Raw genomic sequence first — 21,074 nt, forward strand, 5'->3', positions numbered from 1 at the left:
TTAAAAGCAGCGTGACTGACATGTACACAACTGCAGGGCAGGCCCCTGACTTCCCTTTTCTAACCAGAGTGCTGCTCAGAAAAGGGGTTCACTGGAAGGGCCTGGGGGCCCCTCTGGGAGCCCAGTTGTCAGGAGCAGAGCCAGGCTTGTGGATGCTGGAGGGGCGCTCGGCCTCCAGGGCTGCAGGGTCTCATCTCCGCTGGTCAGGGTCTGCTCTGCAAAGCCTTGTCGGGCCTGTGATGGGGTCCCCCTCAGCACTGCCCACCACTCACCGACGACAGTCCCTCTTTCCCCTGGATACTCTCTGGACAGAGTCTGAGTCACTTCTCTAATGCATGAGCCGGTCAGAGTCAGCTCCTGGGCCGGTGGCCTGTGTTGGAAGCGCTGCTTTTAGTTGGAGTGGGAGGGAGAAAGTGATGGTTAGTTAGTGTTTCGGGGGCCACCTGGAAAACAGGATTCATGCAGATTGCTCCCTGCCTTCCTTTGAGTTTCTGTTCTTGTTCTTAACCATTTACCATCCCCGTATTAGTCCTAAGCTCTGTATTCACAGACAGAGAGCAGGAAATTTCCGTTTGATTCACAGTTCATGCCCCTCTCAGCCAGTGAGATATAGCAGATGCCCTAGGTGCTTAAACTGCTCCCCGAGTTTAACCCAGAGCCCCCACACTCCTGGTGCTAAGCCAGCAATAGGTTATCAGCAATATGACGAGATGGAATTTTTCTCAGCTCTTCAAACAGTTGTCTTTGTCTTTAGTCTTCTTCTTTTGGATTTGCAGTCTGCAGAACTACTGAATTCCAAGCTGCCTCGGTGGCAGGAGACCTGCGTTGACGCCATCAAAGTGCCAGAGAAAATCATGAATATGATCGAAGAAATAAAGACCCCAGGCTCTACCCCCGTGTCCGGGACACCTCAGCCTTCGCCTATGATCGAGAGAAGCAATGTGGTAGGGGTCAGTTTTCTCTTCCAGATTTCAATTGTGTGTTTCCTAACTTCACCCAGGCCAAATTCGTCTTCGGTGGTAGATATCACAAGTCCTCCTTTATGACTTCCAAGGCCATCTTTTTGCACCTCTAGCCTTACCTTCAGGTGTGAAGTTAGCTGGGCACATGTTTTATACTATGTTTGGTGCTATTATCTTTGTTTTGGAAATTTTATTCTTACTGGGTTTTTTTTGTTGTTGTTGTTGTTTTTTTGAGACGGAGTCTTGCTCTGGAGTGCGATGGTGTGATCTCAGCTCACTGCAACCTCCACCTCCTGAGTTCAAGCGATTCTCCTGCCTCAGCCTCCCTAGTAGCTGGGATTACAGGTGCCCACCACCATACCTGGCTAATTTATTTTATTTTATTTTTTTGGAGATGGAGTCTTGCTCTGTCACCAGGCTGGATGCAGTGGCACCATCTTGGCTCACTGCAACCACCACCTCCTGGGTTCAAGTGATTCTCCTGCCTTGGCCTCCCGAGTAGCTGGGACTACAGGCATGCGCCACCACGCCCAGCTAATTTTTTGTATTTTTAGTAGAGATGGGATTTCACCATGTTGGCCAGGATGATCTCTATCTCTTGACCTTGTAATCCACCTGCCTCAGCCTCCCAAAGTGCTGGGATTACAGGTGTGAGCTATCGCACCCAGCTTCTTGCTGTTTTTAATTGTTATCATTTCAACTAAGTTTATTCCCAAGGAAGGAGCTGTAGGTATCTCACAAAATAAATTAGACACACTCTGATGCCATTCATCACAATGTCAGGCACTTCAAGAAAAAAACAGGCATCAAAGTATTCACAGTAATGAATTCGTACATTTGTAGTTTGCTGATCTTTGAACCTGGGCTCTGTGTGGAGACTGGGATGTAGCAGGTAGTTTAAACACATGGGGCTGCTCTTTCTGCCCATCTCAAACACCCTGAAATGTGGCCGGGTGCAGTGGCTCACACCTGTGATCTCAGCTTACTGCAACCACTGCCTCCTGGGTTCAAGCGATTCTCCTGCCTCAGCCTCCTAAATAGTGGGACTACAGGTGCACGCCACCACGCCCAGGCTCAGTGGCAGGAGATCTGCGTTGATGCCATCAAAGTGCCAGAGAAAATCATGAATGTGATCGAAGAAATAAAGACACCAGCCTCTATCCATGTGTCCTACCCCCGCAACTTTGGGAGGCTGAACACTTGAGGTCAGAAGGTCGAGAGCAGCCTGGCCAACATGGTAAAACCCCATCTCTACTAAAAATACGGAAAATTGCTGGGTGTGGTAGCACCTGCCTGTAATCCAGCTACTCGGGAGGCTGAAGCAGGAGAATCATGTGAATCTGGGAGACAGAGGTTGCAGTGAGCCGAGATCATACCCTACCCGCTATACTCCAGCCTGGGCCACAGAGTGAGACTCTCTCAAAATAAATAAATAAAAATAAAGCCTATGATTTTTAAAAAAACAGCCTTGGGAATCTGTGTAATTCCAATTCTTCATGATACTACTATTAGACTAATATAGAATTTTTCACAGGTTAGGAAAGATTACGACACCCTTTCCAAATGCTCACCAAAGATGCCCCCCGCTCCTTCAGGCCGAGCGTACACCAGTCCTTTGATCGATATGTTTAATAACCCAGCAACGGCCACACCAAAATCAGAAAGGATAAATAATTCAACAGGTAAGAGATTTCTTTGAAGATACATTTTAAATTTGTTTTAAGATAAGCTGTGAAATAAATATTTTGGATAAATGTGTTGCAAGGTCTGGAGGTAAACAAGCAGGTAGGGTGGATACATTCAGCCCTGGCTGTGCAGGCATGAGTTCAGAACAAATACAGGTCTAGACTGTGAGACGCACTGATAAGTGATAGATTTCTCTGACACTCACCAGTTCTGCACACTGACTGATGTTTAGCCAGCACTGTTGAGAATTAATATATTTACAAACAAATGGAGGCTGGGCGTGGTGGCTCATGCCTGTAATCCCAGCACTTTGGAACGCTGAGGCAGGTGGATCACCTGAGGTCAAGAGTTCAAGACCAGCCTGACCAATATGGTGAAACCCCATCTCTACTAAAAATACAAAAATTAGCCAGAAGTGGAGGCATGCACCTGTAGTCCCAGCTACTCGGGAGGCCGAGACAGGAGAATTACTTGAACCCAGAAGGCAGAGGTTGCAGTGAGCTGAGATCACACCACTGCACTCCCCTAGACAACAGAGTGAGACTCTGTCTCAAAAAGAAAAGAAAAGAAAATTGCTGGTGGGTTCAACACCAGCAAGGTAGAGAGTGGCAGGTTAAAGGGACAGCAAGGTGTTTGTTGCAATCATGAAGAATCTGCAAGAATAAAGCAGAAAGAGATCTGGCATTGTTTTAAATTAAAGATGCTTGCTGTATTACTAGCTTGGGAAAACTTGAATGGAAAACAAAAATATATATATATTTTTAAATGGCCCAGAAGCAGTGGCTCACACCTATAATCCCAGCACTTTGGGAGGCCAAGGTGGGAGGATCGTTTGAGGCCAGGAGGTCAGGACCAGACTGGGCAACATAGTGAGACACTGTCTCTACAAATAAATTAAAAATGAGCCTGGCATGGCAGAGTGTGCCTGTAGTCCCAGCTACTTAGGAGGCTGAGGAGGGAGGATCCTTGAAGCCTGGGAAGTTCAGGCTGCAGTGACCTGTGATCCTGCCACTATACTCCAGCCTGGGCAACAGAATGAGACTCTGTCTCACATGTTATGCATACATATATGTATATATTTTACCTTTTTTTCCCCTGGAGTGGAAATATCAGCTTGTGTTTGAATGGACACATGAACAGTACAGCCTCATGCTCATGAGTAGAGGCCCTGGGGTGGGCCTGCTGGAGCTGCGTCCTGGCCCAGCCTAGCACCTGCCAGCTGTGGGGTCTGTCCTGTGGATGATGGCAGCACCTTCCTCCTGGGAGCCTGGCAGGATGGCAGCTGTGAGGCATTGAGATTGGTGACGGTCCCCTGATGAGGAATCCAAAAATGGAACTCATCCTCACCTCATCCTTCCCACGCCCAGGGGTGAGAAGCTGAGCAGCCGGCATGGCAAGACCGACTGCATTTGCAGTTTTCTTCTTTTCCTTGTGGACATTGGCAGTTGCGTTTGAACTGTGGCCCCAGCCTGCCTGTGCGATTGCAATTGCAAGGGCGGTTTGGCGGCAGAACAGTTTGCCTCTCTCAGGAGAGCCATCCTGGCCAAAGCAGAGCGCAGATAAACCTGGCAGACGCTGCCTTGTCCTTGGGTCTGAAAAAGAGCCCGCAGCTGCAGGGATCCTCTCCTGCACTGTGCGTGGCTTCAGGCCGCGGGCTGCCTCCGTTTCTCAGCAGTCCCTGTCCCTTCTGGGCAATGATCAAGGCGAGGAAATAGGACAGGGTCAGTTTCCGTGGAAGGAGCGTTGCTGGCAAGATGGGCACGAGTGGCTGTCTGGGGTTTGCTCATTGGAACATGCCTATTGATTCTCGTGCTTTGAGAAGCTATTACCACTACACCCCCTCCAACAGATACTTCCGAAGATCCCAGTTTACAACGATCAGTTTCGGTTGCAACTGGACTGAACATGATGAAAAAGCAGAAAGTGAAGACCATCTTCCCGCACACTGCGGGCACCAACAAGACCTTACTCAGCTTTGCACAGGGAGACGTCATCACGCTGCTCATCCCCGAGGAGAAGGATGGCTGGCTGTACGGAGAACATGATACGTCCAAGGCGTAAGTCTGGGCATGATGGTCCCCACCGGGCTCCAGACGGCCACTCCCTTCCAGAGCAGCCACGCTGCAAGTCGTCTTTGTGGACATGTTCACATTTTAGCCGAAGTTTATGGTTTAGTTCTAGTTTAGTTAGCTCGAGTTATTCGATCCAAGGCTATTTTCTGTATGTCTGTGCATGTAGAGATACAATGGTGCATGCCTAGGTTATTAGATCATGTGAAGTCACCTCTCTGAAAGTAGTAAACATTCTTTTGTTTTTTAAAAAAATTTAGCGTTTAGCCAAGTGCTATGCATCCCAGCACTTGGGGAGGCCAAGGCGGGTGGATCACCTGAGGTCAGGAGTTCAAGACCAGCCTGGTCAACATGGTGAAACCTCATCTCTACTAAAAATACAAAAAGTAGCCAGGTGTGGTGGTGGGCACCTGTAATCCTAGCTACTCGGGAAGGTGAGGCAGGAGAATCTGGGATTGAACCTGGGAGGTAGGGGTTGCAGTGAGCCGAGATGGCGCCACTGCACTCCAACCTTGGGTAACAGCAAGACTCCATCTCAAAAAGAAAATAATAATAATAATAATAAACGTTTGATTTCTTGAGGATCTGCATATCAGATATACTTTGTTAAGGTTTAGCACATAGGTAGTTTGAATGCCATCCTCATAATTTCAGCCATAAGTATGTGCACAAGTCTTACTGTAACTAGCTTGTCAGTTTTCTAGATACATTGTTCAGATGTATTAAATAAAACCATATGAACAATAAATAAAAGGGTAATCCAAATCAAATTAATGTTATACATACAACATATTATTGCTTTTTAGCCAGGCATGGTGGTACACGCCTCTGGTCCCAGCTACTCGGATGCTGAGGTGGGAGGATTGCTCGAGCCCGGGAGTTTGAGGCCACAGTGAGCTACGATCACCCCACTCACTCCAGCCTGGGCAACAGAGCAAGAGCCTGTCTGTATTCTTTTTTTTAAAAAAAAAAAAAAAAAAGGAAAACTTTTGTTTGTTTTTGAGACTGAATCTCGCTCTGTTGCCCAGGCTGGAGTGCAATGGCACAATCTCAGCTCACTGCACCCTCCACCTCCTGGATTCAAGCAATTCTTCTGCCTCAGACTCCTGAGTAGCTGGGATTACAGGCGCCTGCTACCACGCCCAGCTAATTTTTGTATTTTTAGTAGAGACAGGGTTTCACCATGTTGGCCAGGCTGGTCTTGAACTCCTGACCTCATGATCTGCCTGCCTTGGTCTCCCAAAGTGCTGGAATTACAGGCATGAGCCACCACGCCTGTCCAAGAAAAACTTAACAATACACATTGTTCAGTATGTCTGAAAGTCCATATTTATCTATTCAAAGCCTTAATTTCATTCACTCCACACGTGGGCCTTTATGGTGCAGTCTGCCCTGAGCTTTCATCAGCCTGTTCAGGGTGATTGCCCTGCCCACTTGCCTACCGCTGATAGGGTCTTTTCTCCCTCTTTGCCTGTAGGAGGGGCTGGTTCCCGTCGTCATACACGAAGTTGCTAGAAGAAAATGAGACGGAAGCAATGACTGTGCCCACACCAAGGTAGCCCTGAGTGTGGCTGAGCTCTCTCAGCGACAGAAACCCCTGCCTGATATCTCCATAACTCATCACCACCTAGCTCTAGCTCTGTCACAGGCCCTGCCCTCAGCCTCGGCTCTCGCGGATCAGTGAGAGAAGAGACTGCAGTTCACGGTGCTGTCTGCCGTGATTTCTGTTGTCCCTGAGCTTTGCTGACTGTCTGCTGTTAGGAGACACAGCCCAGGCCACCTCCTCTCCCCACTTCTGCAGCCCCCTGAAACTCCTTCCCTGTCCCCTGCACCTCCTGGTCACTAAATCCAAGGCGTATGTTTTCCATCCTTATCTTACGTAGCAGCCCTTAGCACTGTTGTATGCTTTTTCTAGAATGTTCTCTGACCCTGGCTGCTTGACCTGTGCTCTGTTATTTGCCTCACCAGCTCTTTACACCCTCTTCTGCCCATCAGTGTTTTTGGGGGTCACCCTGGGTCCATCCTTCCTGCCTGTGCTGGGCCATCTCGTCCACTCCCGTGGCCTGAAGTACCCTGATGACCTTCGCCGAGCACCTGCTTGCTGAAAACCCCCAAATCCATATTCCAGGCCAGATAATAACAGTAGTTACTGCGTTGATTCTCTCATTTAATTCTCCCAGCATCCCCATGAGGGTGGGCCCCCACTTTAAAAAATGAGGCCAGGCCAGGCGCGGTGGCTCACGCTTGTAATCCCAGCACTTTGGGAGGCAGAGGCCAGTGGATCATGAGGTCAGGAGTTCGAGACCAGCCTGACCAACACAGCGAAACCTCGTCTCTACTAATACAATAATTAGCTGGGCGTGGTGGCACACACCTGTAATCCCAGCTACTCAGGAGGCTGAGGCAGGAGAATTGCCTGAACCTGGGAGGCAGAAGTTGCAGTGAGCCAATATCGTGCCACTGCACTCCAGCCTGGGCGGCAGAGTGAGACTTCATCTCAAAAAGAAAAAAAAAAAGAAAAAGAAAATGAAGCCAAGTGTGGTGGCTCACACCTCAAATCCCAGCACTTTGGGAGGCCGAGGGGGTGGATCACAAGGTCAGGAGTTTGAGACCAGTCTGGCCAACATAGAGAAACCCCATCTCAACTAAAAATACAAAAATTAGCCGGGGTGGTGGCACACACATGTGATCCCAGCTACTTGGGAGGCTGAAGTAGGATAATTGCTTGAACCCAGGAGGCAGAGGTTGCAGTGAACCAAGATCACGCCATTGCACTCCAGCCTGGGTGACAGAGTGAGACTCTGTTGCAAAAAAACAAAACAAAACAAAAAAACTTAGAGTGTTTTGTATTGACATATGTACTGTGTGTGGAGGTGGGTGTGAGACTTGAGTTCCGTTTTTGATTTGTGATCGCTCATTACTATCATCCTTGGTCAGGGGCACAGAGGATGTTTGGAGTTTGCACGGTGAGACCTTGTCTTATGTGTGTGCTCTGTCCTTTTTGGGTTTGAGCCCCGCGCCGGTGAGAAGCATCAGCACCGTGAACTTGTCTGAGAGCAGCAGTGTTGTCATCCCCCCACCCGACTACCTGGAATGCTTGTCCATGGGGGCAGCTGCCGACAAGAAGGCAGACCAGGCCAGAACTACATCCACCTTCAAGTCACCAGCGTCCAAGCCAGAGACCGTGGCTCCTGTGAGTGAAGCTGCACGGGGGTGTCCTGTGTACCGGACTCGCTGCCACTGGGAGGCACGGGGCGCTGTTCCCACCGTGATAACCTTGCTCTACTCTGACCCCAGTGGGAGGACAGTCGCTGGGGAGGAGGAGGAGGAGTCTTGTCACCTTTGATCCTCTAGATTCCCTTCCTTGTCATGCAGCCTTTAAACTTCTTGACTCCAGCCCTCCATCTTGTCAGTGACAGTTTACACACAGTAGACCCCAGCTTGCTAGATTCTAATAGATTTCTTATCTCTCCTGCCTGGCTGCAGTTTTTTAGCCATTTAATCACCATTTGCTTCCATTGTCATATGTTCTGAAGGGAGGCTTAGGTTAAAAGTGCTAACTTCATCTTTCTTTAGAAAGTGTACTCCCAGGCACTCCATATGTTATCTTTAACCCTAAACCTCTGGTCTGGGGTCTTAAGGTTAAAGATAACCCTAAAATGCCTCTGGGGGCCTAGCGTACCGCCTGGGCTCCCAGAACCAATTCATCCATTCCCGCAACTGTGCATGTCTGCTGGACACCAGGCCCTGGTGCAGGCTCTCCAGATAGCAATGAACAAGGCAAGACCCTGCCTCTTGGGAACTTCGTTCTAGTGATAGGAAGCAGACAATAAAAAATAAACAAAAACATCGAGATAAAAGCCATGCAGAGGGCCGAGTGTGGTGGCTCACACCTGTAATCCCAGCACTTTGGGAGGCTGAGGCAGGCGAATCACCTGAGGTCATGAGTTCAAGACCAGCCTGGCCAACGCAGCGAAACACCATCTCTACTAAAAATGCGAAAATTAGCTGGGTGTGGTGGTGGGCACCTGTAATCCCAGCTCCTCTGGAGGCTGAGGCAAGAGAATGGCTTGAACCCAGGAGGCAGAGGTTGCAGTGAGCCGAGATCACACCATTGCACTCCAGCCTTGGGGACAAGAGCGAGACTTCATCTCAAAAAGAAAAAAAAAAAAGCCATGCAGAGAATAATACAAGGTGAGGTGACGTTGGGGAGGGGAGGAATGCGGCTGGACATCACTCCCAGGTTGGGTTGGCTGAGGTTGGTGCGCCCTGGCGTGAGACCCGTGGGAGAAGGGAAGGAGGCTGGGCAGTAGTGTCTGCACCCCTCGCTCCAGGAGCTGTCTTTGGCTGAAGGAGCCAGGGTTCTATACCTTGTGTGTGGGGCCTTTGTTCGGCTATGAGTGGTGCCCAGGCAGAGTCTCTCAATTATAGGAAGTGGATGCACTTCTAAAATGTGCCCCAGACCTTCGTGTGACTCCGCGTGAGCCTTGAGGCATCTGGGAACATAGACCTGCCTCAGTGTAGGCTACAGTGGCATGCTTTGGTTTAGGAATGCTAGCTTTTGAAACTGTATTCAAAATGTCTTTGAGGCCAGGTGCAACGGCTCACATCTGTAATTCCAACACTTTGGGAGGCCAAGGCAGGAGGATTGGTTGAGCCCAGGAGTTTTAGACCAGCCTGGGCAATATAGCAAAACCCCTTATCTACAAAAAATACAAAAGTTGGCCAGGTGTTACGGCACATGCCTGTAGTCTCATCTGTTCGGGAGGTTGTGGTGGGAGAATCGCTTGAACCCAGAAGGTCAAGGCTGCTGTGAACCGTGATCATACCACTGCACTCCAGCCTGGTGACAGAGACCCTGTCTCCGAAAACATAAAATGAAAATTGTTGACAGTGTAGTTGTTTGAATCTGGATCCAGATCAGCTCCACACATTGTAATTGGTGGATGGTCTCGTGAGGCCTTCTCTATCTGCCCATCTCCCCTTCTGTCTCTCTTTCTTTGCAATCTGTTTGTAAAAGAACTAGTCGTTTGTCCTGGTGGGTGTCCCCCATGTGGGTTTTGCTGATGGCGTCCTTGCTGCACTCCCCCGTGTCTCCTGTATTTCTGTAAATTGGTAGTAAGGCCTCAGGCCCTGCTCAGAGTCTGTTGCTGCTTTGCTTGTTTGCCTGTTCGGTTTTGCTGGAGCATTTCAATGGCAAGGAGGCACATGGGTACATGTGTTTGTCTCTTTTTGTGATGTTCATAGCTGTTGATGCTCGCCTAGCCTGCTGCTTTATTAAGGTTGGATAATGCCTTTTAAGGTAAAAGAATCTTGCCCCAAAAAATCCGTTAGTTCTGGGCCGGGCACGGTGGCTCACACTTGTAATCCCAGCACTTTGGATCACCTGAGGTCAGGAGTTCAAGACCAGCCTGACCAACATGGAGAAACCTTGTCTCTACTGAAAAATACAAAAAATTAGCCAGGCATGGTGGCACATGCCTGTAATCCCAGCTACTTGAGAGGCTGAGGCAGGAGAATCACTTGAACCTGGGAGGCGGAGGTTGCAGCGAGCTGAGATCGTTCCACTGCACTCCAATCTGGCGACAGGGAGACTCCGTCTCAAAAAAAAAAAAAAAAAAAAAAATCAGTCTGGAATTATAAGTGAGAACACCGACACTTTAGCCAACACAGGATAGTCTCTGGTGTTATGAAACAAAAACGCGCCACTGTCAGCGTTATTTACCATGTGGGTGAAGCTTGGTGAAGAAAGCATTGTCACCGCCGTTCTTACTGCAGGGAACTGGATGAATTGAAGAAGCCTGGTTTTAAGTATCAGTGTACTCAATAATGACAGATTCTTCCTTACTTAGCACTGGGGAGTGTAAAGGTGACCTGGCTTCATTTTTAAACCTCTTCATTGGCTGAATCATGACATTCTGTCAGTGTCAGGCAGCTGCTAGCGATCTGAGGCTTCCTACTTCCTCAGGCAGAGCACACACACTACTGTCTCCGAGGGCCCTGACCCGGAGGGCTGGGCTGGGCTGGGCTGGGGCTGCCTGCGGGGGGCAACCTGGTGCTCTGTAGCCTCCATGGCACAGTTGGCCCAGGTGGACACCACGCCGCCCTTCCCACCTGAGATCCTGTTCTCAGCTCGTACCCACAGCCTTCAGCCTGTCCCCTCCACGGGAGAGATTTCCAGTCATCCTGTCCCCGGCTGCCTCCACAGGCTGCACCCGCCAAAGCTCACTCCCCCACAGACCACCCTCCCTCCCACCTCCACCACACAGACACACACACATGCACGCATGCACGCGCACACACACACCCCCCGTCATTTTCAGGTCCTCAATACACGTACACACACTCACACGCCATCATCTTTAGGTGCCCCCTTTCTGTCTCAAAAGCTAGAAGGCTTTTCAGTCTTTGATTTTAGCAGCCTTTCATTTCTGGTTTCATCTAAGAACATTTGAAAGCCCCAAATAGCTAATGAGAATGCCCTCCTTCTGTGGATTCTAATAATTTCAGTTGTCATTGATTCTGTGTGTGAGTCATGATTGCTGATTAACTTAATGATCACTGAAATCAACGAAAAGGCCTGTCCAGCACAGGGGTGGAGTTGACGCCCACAAGGAGGTCATGCTTATCACTGACAGCAGCTGATATTCCCTGGACAGCAGACTTCTGTCAACAGTCACATGGCAGGGAGGGTTCGGCTGCAGGGGAGGAGTTTTGTGGACAGAGATGAGACCATCCCATCAGCACTCATCCAGCCGGCATCTAGGGGGCGGCTAGTGCCAGGCCTTTGAGACGTAAACAGGAATGAGACCCACGCAGGGGTGGAGTCCAGGGCGCACATGATGCCTGGGGCTAGGACAAGGGGAGAGGCCAGGCTTCCTGGGACATATCAGGGGAGGCTTCTAGGAGGAAAGCATTGGAGCCAAGCTCTAAGGCATGAGCTTCAGCAGAAACACAAGGCCCAGGCATTGTGGTTCCCTGGGGGGACTCAAGAGCTGGGGTCTGGCAGCAGCCAGAGAGGCAGGACGAGCCCCCACACTGGGCTGTGAAGGGAGTGGCGCCACCAGCCCGTGGCCCCCTCCTGTCTTTTGTACCTGCCTGCCCTTCGCACCCTCATGGTGCTTCCTGTGTGGGATCTCCCAGGAGGTAGAGGGATTACGGGGCCTCGGGAAACGGAGAAAGGGAGGCACAGAAAAATGACAGCCGCTCTCCAGGGCCCACGGCAGATTAGAAACCCCGTTCCCGGCCTCCACATCAGTGCACTTTCCCAGTAGGAAACCCCGTGGCCTTCTGCGCACTGTTATTTTAACATCCTGTGAGGACTACAAAAGCATTGTGAGGGGTGGTGGGGACCACAACGGTCACCTGCATCCAGCCTCTGTGGATGCGCTCCTTTTTGTTTTGTTTTGTTTGAGAGGGAGTCTCACTCTGTCATCCAGGCTGGAGTACGAAATCAGTGGTGCGAAATCAGCCCACTGCAACCTCTGCCGCCCGGGTTCAAGAGATTCTCCTGCCTCAGCCTCCTGAGTAGCTGGGATTACAGGCACGTACCACCATGCCTGGCTAATTTTTGTAGTTTTTAGTAGAGACAGGGTTTCACCATCTTGGCCAGGTTGGTCTTGAACTCCTGACCTCGTGATCCACCTGCCTTGGTGTCCCAAAGTGCTGGGATTACAGGCGTGAGCCACTGCGCCCAGCCAATAGCGCTCCTTCTGCTAGACAAGTGACCACGTTTCATCCAGACCAATTCCAGTCAGGAGTTTTGGGAGTGCAGCTGCAGGAAGCAGCCTGCAGAAGTATCGGTGCTGCTCCATGGGCCGTAGCTGGGAGCAGGGAATGGCTGTGTGTTCTGGGCCTCCTGGCCTCGCAGCCTCCTGAACCAGCAGGGAGCACCGATCAAGCATCTGTGTCAGGGATGCTTGCATCCCAGCGCAGATGGAAATGCCCCCTGCCCAGTCCATCAGCCACAGGCACACAGGGCAGCAGAGCGCTTGAAAAACAGATGGTGCAACAAAGGAACTGGATGTTTCATTGTATTTATTTTCATTTATGTATTTATTTCGTTTTTTGAGATTGAGTCTTGCTCTGTCGTCAGGCTGGAGTGCAGTAGCGTGATCTCGGTTCATGGCAACCTCCGCCTCCCGGGTTCAAGCAATTCTCATGCCTCAGCCTCCCAAGTAGCTGGGATTACAGGCGTGAACCACTGTGTCCGGCAAATTTTATTTTAATTAACTTAAGTAGCCATATACAGCTAGTGGCTGCCACATTGGACAGAAATAGATCATACAAAATAGGACAGTGTTCCATTTAAAAACTTGCTCTAGTTGGGCATGCTGGCTCATGCCTGTGATCCCAGCTACTTGGAAGGCCCAGGTGGTAGAATCACTTGAGCCCAGGAACTCAAGTTCAGCCTGCGCAACAGAGAGAGAATCATCTCAATATAGAGACAAATATAAAAAGTTTGATCTGTATCGTTGTGATCGAGAAGCAGGGACCATGGCTGAGGCTCAAAAGATGGCAGGCTGCCGAGCGCGGTGGCTCACACCTGTGATCCCAACACTTTAGGAGGCCAAGGCTGGAGGATCATTTGAGCCTGAGTTTAAGATCAGCCTGGGCAACATAATGAGACCTCATCTTTATAGCAAATTAACTAAAAAACTGACCAGGTATGGTGGCTCATGCCTGTAATCCCAGCACTTTGGGAAGCCGAGGCGGATGGATCACCTGAGCTCAGGAGTTCGAAACCAGCATTACCAACATGGTGAAACCCCATCTCTACTAAAAATACAAAAAAAATTAGCCAGGCGTGGTGGCAGGCACCTATATTCCAGCTAGTCAGGAGGTTGAGGCAGGAGAATCACTTGAACCCAGGAGGCAGAGGTTGCAGTGAGCTGAGATTGCACCATTGTATCCAGCCTGGGCAACAAGAGCGAAACTCCATCTCAAAAGAAAAAAAAAGAAAGCCAGGCATGGTGGCATACACCTGTAGTCCCCGCTACTCAGGCCTGGGATACAGCACAGCTTTCCCCAACATCATCAGCTGGTTTAGACATTGTGGTTAGGGAAAGCTATGTTACTCCAGGTGGACAGAAGGAGGCTGACACACACAATTCCAGGACTGTGTCCCCAGCTCTCAAGGGTGCCAGAGTCCCCTGGGGCTTTCAGGTGGCAAAGGCTGCCATCTTTTTTGAGACAGAGTCTCGATCTGTCACCCAGGCTGCAGTGCAGTGGCACAATCACAGCTCACTGCAGTCTCCACCTCCTGGGCTCAATCAGTCCTCTCACCTAAGGCCCTGAGTAGCTAGGACTACAGGCATACACCTGCAGTCCCACCTATTCAGGATCCAAGGGAGATGGTAAAGCATCCTAATGTTTTTTAAAAGCATTTTTAGGCCAGGCACAGTGGCCGTCGCCTGTAATCCCAGCACTTTGGGAGGATAAGGCAGGCAGATCACGAGGTCAAGAGATGGAGACCATCGTGGCCAACGTGGCAAAACTCCATCTCTACTAAAAATACAAAAATAAGCTGGGCCTGGTGATGGGCACCTATATTTCCAGCTACTCGGGAGGCTGAGGCAGGAGAATCACTTGAACCCAGGAAACAGAGGTTGCAGTGAGCCAAGATCATGCCACTGCACTCCAGGCTGGCAACAGCAAGACTTCATCTCAAGAAAAAGAAAAATAAAAAAAATTAGCCAGGCATGGTGGCGAATGCCTGTAATCCCAGCTACTTGGGAGGCTGAGGTAGGAGAATCACTTGAACTTGGGAAGCAGAGGTTGTGGTGAGCTGAGATTGCGCCATTGCACTCCAGCCTGGGCAACAAGAGTAAAGTCCATCCACCCAAAAACAATGTTCTACGTAGTTTTACATACAGCTACTGTCAGTTACAGGCAGTTTATTTTAACCCTGGAATGCTTAGGCTTAGATGTACAGAGAGTCAGCCTCCATGGAGTAGCCCAGTTACCTGGGAAGTCCCACTGCTGTCCCGTGACGGGGTGCCCTAGACCCTCTGAGAGCAGGGGCTTCTCCCCAGGGGGTAGGGGAGACTGTTTAGGACTAGAGTTGGGAGCAATAATGATAAGATCTCGCTATGTTGCCCAAGCTAGTCTCCAACTCCTGGCCTCAGATAGTCCTCCTGCCTCGGCCTCCCGATGTGCTGGGATTACAGGCGTGAGCCACCGTGGCCAGCCTACATTTTTTTTAACTTACGTATTCTATCCTGCAGTTCCAAGTGAGGAAGTGTTGGCTCCCTTCCAACATTAAGCAGACAGCTCTCCTTTTTAAAAGCAAACCCGCATTACACAGTGTGTGTTCACCATGGCATGAGCCCCTCCTGAGAGCAGCAGAGCCTGTGTGCAGGCCTGCATGCATCTTCGTTTGCATTAAAACGAGGGCACGTTGGCTTCCAAAAGGATCCCGCTGACTCAGAGCAGTGGCTTTTCCCTGTTTGGGCCTCAGCGTCCCCGTTTTGAGAATAAAGGGGTTGATCTAGATCAGAAGGGAACTGGAAGACAAGCCCGGCCCCCAGAGGAGGACAGGAATGAGTTTTCACACTGAAGACAGGTTATCAGCAAGGGCTGCTTCTGTTGCCAGTAACTGACCTCCACCTGGCTTGGAAATGTTCTTTAGAGATGTTCTTTCTGCTCAGGAGCAAGGCCGCCCTGTGCTGTCCCCGTTCACTCTGTCCTGCCTTCTGCAGTGAAGGCCACCAGCATTCTCTGCTGTGGCCTGAGGAACAAGCGGTGCTGGGCGCTCCGAGCTGCCTGGGCCCCCTCGGAAAGCCGGATCAAATAGTCCCCCACCCTGGGCTCGTGGCCCTGTGGCAGGCACCCCGGAAACTCTGCACAGGCGTGAAAGCGGAGTGGAACAGCCACCGGGCAATGGGCAGTCAGCCAGTGTCCACACACGCATTTTGGATTCTTGGGGGGAGATTGGGGGGGTGGGTCATAAGATGTGTCCACCCTGGCCACAGTCAGCCACTTGGTGGCCTTGCTCTCCAGTCCCCAGTTGCAGCCCAGCCCACTCTCTAGTAACCACTGGTTTCGTGGCCTTTGGGGTCTCCTGTCTTGATAGGGACACGGGACATGCAGCAGGCAGTGCCCGGGGGGCCCTGGGTGCCGGCGGCAGTGCAGTCCCTGGCCTGGAGGTGTCCCCACTGCAAGGAAAGGGAGCAGGGAAGAGGGCAGGTCTGGGCACGGTGACCACCGCAGTGGGCTGAGTGGGAGGTGAGCGGTTGAGTCAGGGACGCAGGGAGGGTGCTGTGAGACCCCTGGAGGCCACCAGGTAAGAGGTGCTGTCATGGGTCTGCTTTGCCATGGAGAGGGAGGCAGAGAGGCTCCTGCCAGCCTCATATCCAGAGGGAGTGCTGGGGTTTCAGCTCCCTGAGAAACAAGCAGTTGTTAAAGGGGAAATCTGCCTGAACACGTCCAATACGTATTTTAAAGGAAACACTGTATTATGGAATACCACAGACTGAAAAGTGCACGATGAATTTTCACGATGTGACTCTGCATACCCAGTAGGACATTTCCGGCCCCCAGGATCCCCTGCGTGGTCCATGCCCATGACCATCCCTTCTCTAAGGCCAGACTCCACGAGCCCCGGCACGGAGACGGCCATCAGGGTGGCCCTGCAGGGAGGGACAGTCGCTTGGCACTGTGAGGTGACCCGTCTGCACAGAAGCCGGTTCTGGCTCTCCCATGGATGGGTGTCTGGTGTTTCCGGTCTGGGCTGTTTCACCAGGGCTGCCTGAGTGTTTCAGGGCCCATGGGGATGTGCCCTGCTTGTTCCTATAGGGAACAGGATTGTTGGGCCCCAGGCGTGCACGGGGTTGGCCCGACTCTGAGTGGCTTCAAGCTGTTTTCTTAGGTGTTCTTTTCCCCCTCCGTCCTCCTGGCAGGAGTCGGTGCTTCTTACTGCGTTCCTTGCAAGGATTCACTGGGACTGTTTTAAAGTCCCCTAGCGGCCCAGGGGGGGTGTGAACAAGCTCTGGGGTGTGCTTGGGCTGGGTGGAGGGTGTTTCTGGTTTCCACTTTGAGAAGTGCCTTCCTCTAGCAGAAGCTGCACTTGGGAGGGACACGGTGTTGGCTCCAAGGAGTCAAATGACTCCAGTGGCAGAGGAGGGGAAGGCCAAGTGAAGTCGGGCTTGGCATGAAGTGTGTGCCTCAGGCCCTGCCACGGCCCTCCCGCCTGCCCTCTGGGCCACAGGAAGTCTTTCTGCAACAGGGTCCACAGACGCCAGCACCGTGAGCACATGCAACAGGCACCCTGGGGCATGAAAATCATAAATTAGCCTGTCAGCATCGCAAAGCCTGAACCTTATACCAGCAAGGACTTCCTCCGAGCCTGCTGGGGAAGTGCTGCGTGCTCCACAGGGAGAAATCACTTTTGCAGCCATTTAAAGCCCTGTAAGATGTGTAAGGCCAGCCAGTGGCTTCCAGTGCAGAAGCAGACACCGATGGGCCTGGCCGCTCTGCCCAGGGGCTCTGGAGAGAGTAGGACAGGTCTTAGGCCATGCCTCTGGGACCCGCGGCCTACCTTCTGCCTCCAGTCTGTACACCCAGCCTTAGTGGAGGCCACCCCAGAGGAGGCCAGGCCCAGGCCTCCACGTCCAGGAACGGCCTGCACTCTAGAGCTGGCATGGGGCAAGAGCGGGGCACCTGAGTCAATGCCGAGAGGTCTGCATGCTCCCTGAGACCCCCGGGGGTGCTGGGCCATTTCCTGGGGCTGTCAGGACCGTGAGGCCGGGCCTCGGCTGGTCACACGGTGTTACACTGCCCTCTCCTGGACAGCCACCCAACTCTGCTCCATGTGTGCAGGCTGGAAAGACTGTTAAACCCTACAGGCTTTTTGGAGCGAGGGAAAGAAGGTGCACACCTGGACCTAGCCCTGCAGGCCCCTTTGCACTTTGGTTCCATCTTCTCTTTTCCTCAGTTTTCCCCTGGCTCTAGCAGCCTCCAAAGCTGACAGGGTTTTATTTTTACTTCCTGTTCTTCATGTCATCCTTCAGGAGTCAGCTCCCAAAAAGCACACCCAGTCTCTCGGTTCTGCGCTCGAAAGGCCAGGGCTGAGGACCTGCAGGATCTCCATTTCCCCCGAGTCGGAGATGTTCTGTTTGGCACAAACGTTTTCTTCTGTGATGTCTCTCTGTTGCCCAAGCTTCATTATGTGAAACTTTCCAAGTTTAGCAGACTGCTCATTCACACGTGAGCTCCCAACAGCTCACACCTCCCAGGTGTGAGCGGGCAGCGCCATGCTCTCACACCTGGGAGGACCCTTACTGCCCTGCCGAGCATTTTCTGTTCTTGCCTTATTCTTCCAAGTGAATGTAGACAGTCTCCCATATGGGTTGGGGCGCTTTTAAACATCCCTCATGTTTTAGATGCCTTTACCTTCAGGTCTTTAAATTAAAAATCTCCCAATATAGGCCAGTCACGGTGGTTCACACCTGTAGTCCCAGCACATTAGGAAGTCGAGGTAGAAGGATAACTTGAGCTCAGGAGTTTGAGACCAGCCTGGGCAACATAGCAAACCCCCATCTCTACCTAAAATAATTTTTAAAAGACCAATTCCAAGCCCTCCATAAACTTATCTTTCTTACAGAATGATGCCAACGGGACTGCGAAGCCACCTTTTCTCAGGTAGGTGTGGCTTCCTATGTGAGCCTCTGCATGTGACTTTGCTCTTCCCTGTAGTGTCCCCCAGAAGGGCCTTTGGTGCCCAGGAGGTTCAGCCTGAGAAAGGCCTTGCCCTATGGGGCCGTGGGGGACCATGGCCTCTCCTCCCTTCACCGCCCGCTTTAGAACACCCTGGGAGCAGGGCCTGCTCACCCCAGAGCAGCCCCCACCTCACCCACAATGCAGGGCTAAAGAGGTGTGAACGCCCATGTCCAGAACCTTTAAAACCTGGGCTCTTTCTGCAGTGGGCGGTGTAGCGTAGGAGTCAGCACTGAGCAAAACTGTCATCAGAAAACACTGCTGGGACCTGTACAAGCTGGGCAGGTGGTCAGCAGTACAGTTCCACAGGGCAAGAATGGGTTATTAGCGCTGTTAAAATCCAATTTCGGCCAAGTGTGGTGACTCACGCCTGTAATCCCAGCACTTTGGGAGGCTGAGGTAGGCAGGTCACAAGGTGAGGAGTTTGAGACCAGCCTGGCCAACATGGCGAAATCACATCTCTACTAAAAATACAAAAATTAGCCAGGTATAGTGGTGCGCGCCTGTAGTCCCAGCTACTGGGGGAGCTGAGGCAGGAGAACCGCTTGAACCCGGGAAGTGGAGGTTACAGTGAGCCAAGATTACCCCACTGCACTCCAGCCTGGGTGACAGAATGAGATTCCATCAACAAAAATCCAATTTCCCTCATGGAGAGGAAGTTCTGAAAGATTTTTCTTATCCCCTGCAGTGGAGAAAACCCCTTTGCCACTGTGAAGCTCCGCCCGACCGTGACAAATGATCGCTCAGCGCCCATCATTCGATGAGAAGACAGCCAGGGACTCTCCTGGGCCTCTCCTGTTCTCCCTTTTGGAATGATGGGCACGTCCTGTCTGCCTCGTGCTGTCGGGAAGCTTCAACGGAGGAGCCTGACTGAGCAAATCATGCTTCTGTTTCACATAGTTGGGTTGACACGTTTCTGCCTTTAAGATAACTGAGTAATAGTCTAATGACCAACTCAATCATTTAAAATATTTTCTTCTTATTCTGTTCAAGAAGCAATGAGCATGGTTTCAATCTTTACTGTATTTTTTTAATGAATTTTTTTCCTTAATAAAGCCAGAATAAGGGATAGTCTATGCTTTCATGACTGGCTTTCTGCACGTGATGCAAATGAGACCAGTTTTATAAAGTATGTGCTCTTAGTAGCATTATGTCTAGCTAAAGAAAATATCACATAAGTTTGCATCTTAGCATGCAAATCATAATTTTAAGCAATATAAATTATGAAAATACTATATACATGTAATTTTTTAACTAAAAATTTTTAAACTTTAATGAAATGTGGAGCTTCCAGAGATGGAGAAACCCTGCTCCCTCCGACTCCTACAGAGCTGTAGAGTGCCAAGACATTTTGCCTGCCCTTATCACAGCCACCAGTCGCACTTGATGGAATCCCCTCCCGGAGATCCTTTTCTCAGTAGTTAAGAGTCACCGGCTGGATTCGCCACACAGCTCATCCAGGACACGGAGCTGGGCGTTGGAGTCACAGCTCCTGTGTTTTCACTCAGCTAGTTGGCCAAAGCTGCATCCATTACCAATACACTCAAACTTCTCGGGGTCCCAGTTTCTCCATGTTTCAGTCAGGTCAGACTCTCAAAGGATGTGCATAAAGCCCACGTGACCTCTGGTGCCTGGAGAGGGCGGGTTTTCAGCCCAGCAGCCATGACACACTCAGAACCCAGCCCTGCAGCGTGGACGTGAGGACTCAGCGGTGGCTGCCCTGAGCCCCGGGCTGGAATTCACCTCTGCCTGCCAAGGATCTGGACCTATTTTGGAGTGGAGCATCATGGCTAAATTCCCAGCCCAGCTCAGGTATGGGAATCTCAGCACCTTGTGAGGCTAAGACAGGAGAATCACCTGAGGTCAGGAGTCTCTCCTAAAAATAGAAAAATTAGCCCGGCATGGTGGCAGGCACCTTTGATCCCAGCTACTCGGGAGGCTGAGGCAGGAGAATCGCTTGAACTCAGGAGGCGGAGGTTACAGTGAGCTGAGATCACGCCACTGCACTTCAGCCTGGGTGACAGATTACCAACCTGGCTGCTCACCTTGTGTGTTGGGGGCACTGGGACTTCTCACCTCTCCTCTGGCCTTGCCATAGTGTACTGTTTTCCTATGAGGTGGAAATTGGGAAAGATCACATGCAGGTAAGCCAGTGGACAGGGGTGACGCTTCAGGCTCCTTCTAGCCAGGTAGAGCAGTGTCGCCATCTGCCTCTCTTGGGAGGACAAACCAGGCAAGCCCCATGGAGGGCCACAAGCACCATGAACTGTGTTAGCCTCCAGGTTTGTTCTACAGAAGGAGCTGTGGCCACATAAGAATTCAGTCCACAAGACCTCTGTGGCTGTGTTCCCCACTTCAGATGTCAGAGCAGGCCTCAGGGAGCCCCATTTACAGCCGTGGGGAACTGCAGGGTGTGGGTGAACTACCTTTGGTGCCCTACCTTGGCGATGTTTCTGGTTTTGTTACAGGATAGGAGAATGGGGCCTGGACGGTCTCAGATGCAGCCCCAGGTTCCACCTCACAGACCAGAACCGAGGGGATGGCCTTGTCCTTGGCACCGAGGTGCCTGCTCTGTAAATGTCAAGGGGTTATATTTAATTTTAATAATAAAGAACTTGAAAACAAGCATACCTTCTTGAGC

The 21,074-nt window shown here is 51.1% G+C and overlaps 1 protein-coding gene across 2 annotated transcripts in view; it reads left to right on the forward strand.

The window, feature by feature from the left end:
- Positions 1 to 21,059, forward strand: part of BAIAP2L1 (BAR/IMD domain containing adaptor protein 2 like 1) — a 107,842-nt gene extending 86,783 nt beyond the window's left edge. For both annotated transcript variants that reach the window (XM_017533717.2, XM_017533718.2), the window contains exons 8-14: positions 777 to 944; positions 2,497 to 2,644; positions 4,498 to 4,705; positions 6,195 to 6,272; positions 7,730 to 7,910; positions 18,321 to 18,358; positions 19,122 to 21,059. In XM_017533717.2, the coding sequence (XP_017389206.1) occupies positions 777 to 944; positions 2,497 to 2,644; positions 4,498 to 4,705; positions 6,195 to 6,272; positions 7,730 to 7,910; positions 18,321 to 18,358; positions 19,122 to 19,197 (897 nt within the window). In that variant the 3' untranslated portion in view covers positions 19,198 to 21,059. The remainder of the gene's footprint in view (positions 1 to 776; positions 945 to 2,496; positions 2,645 to 4,497; positions 4,706 to 6,194; positions 6,273 to 7,729; positions 7,911 to 18,320; positions 18,359 to 19,121) is intronic.
- Positions 21,060 to 21,074: the final 15 nt, after the last annotated feature.

Source organism: Cebus imitator, unplaced genomic scaffold, assembly GCF_001604975.1.
Source record: "Cebus imitator isolate Cc_AM_T3 unplaced genomic scaffold, Cebus_imitator-1.0 Scaffold82, whole genome shotgun sequence".
Classification (NCBI taxonomy): domain Eukaryota; kingdom Metazoa; phylum Chordata; class Mammalia; order Primates; family Cebidae; genus Cebus; species Cebus imitator.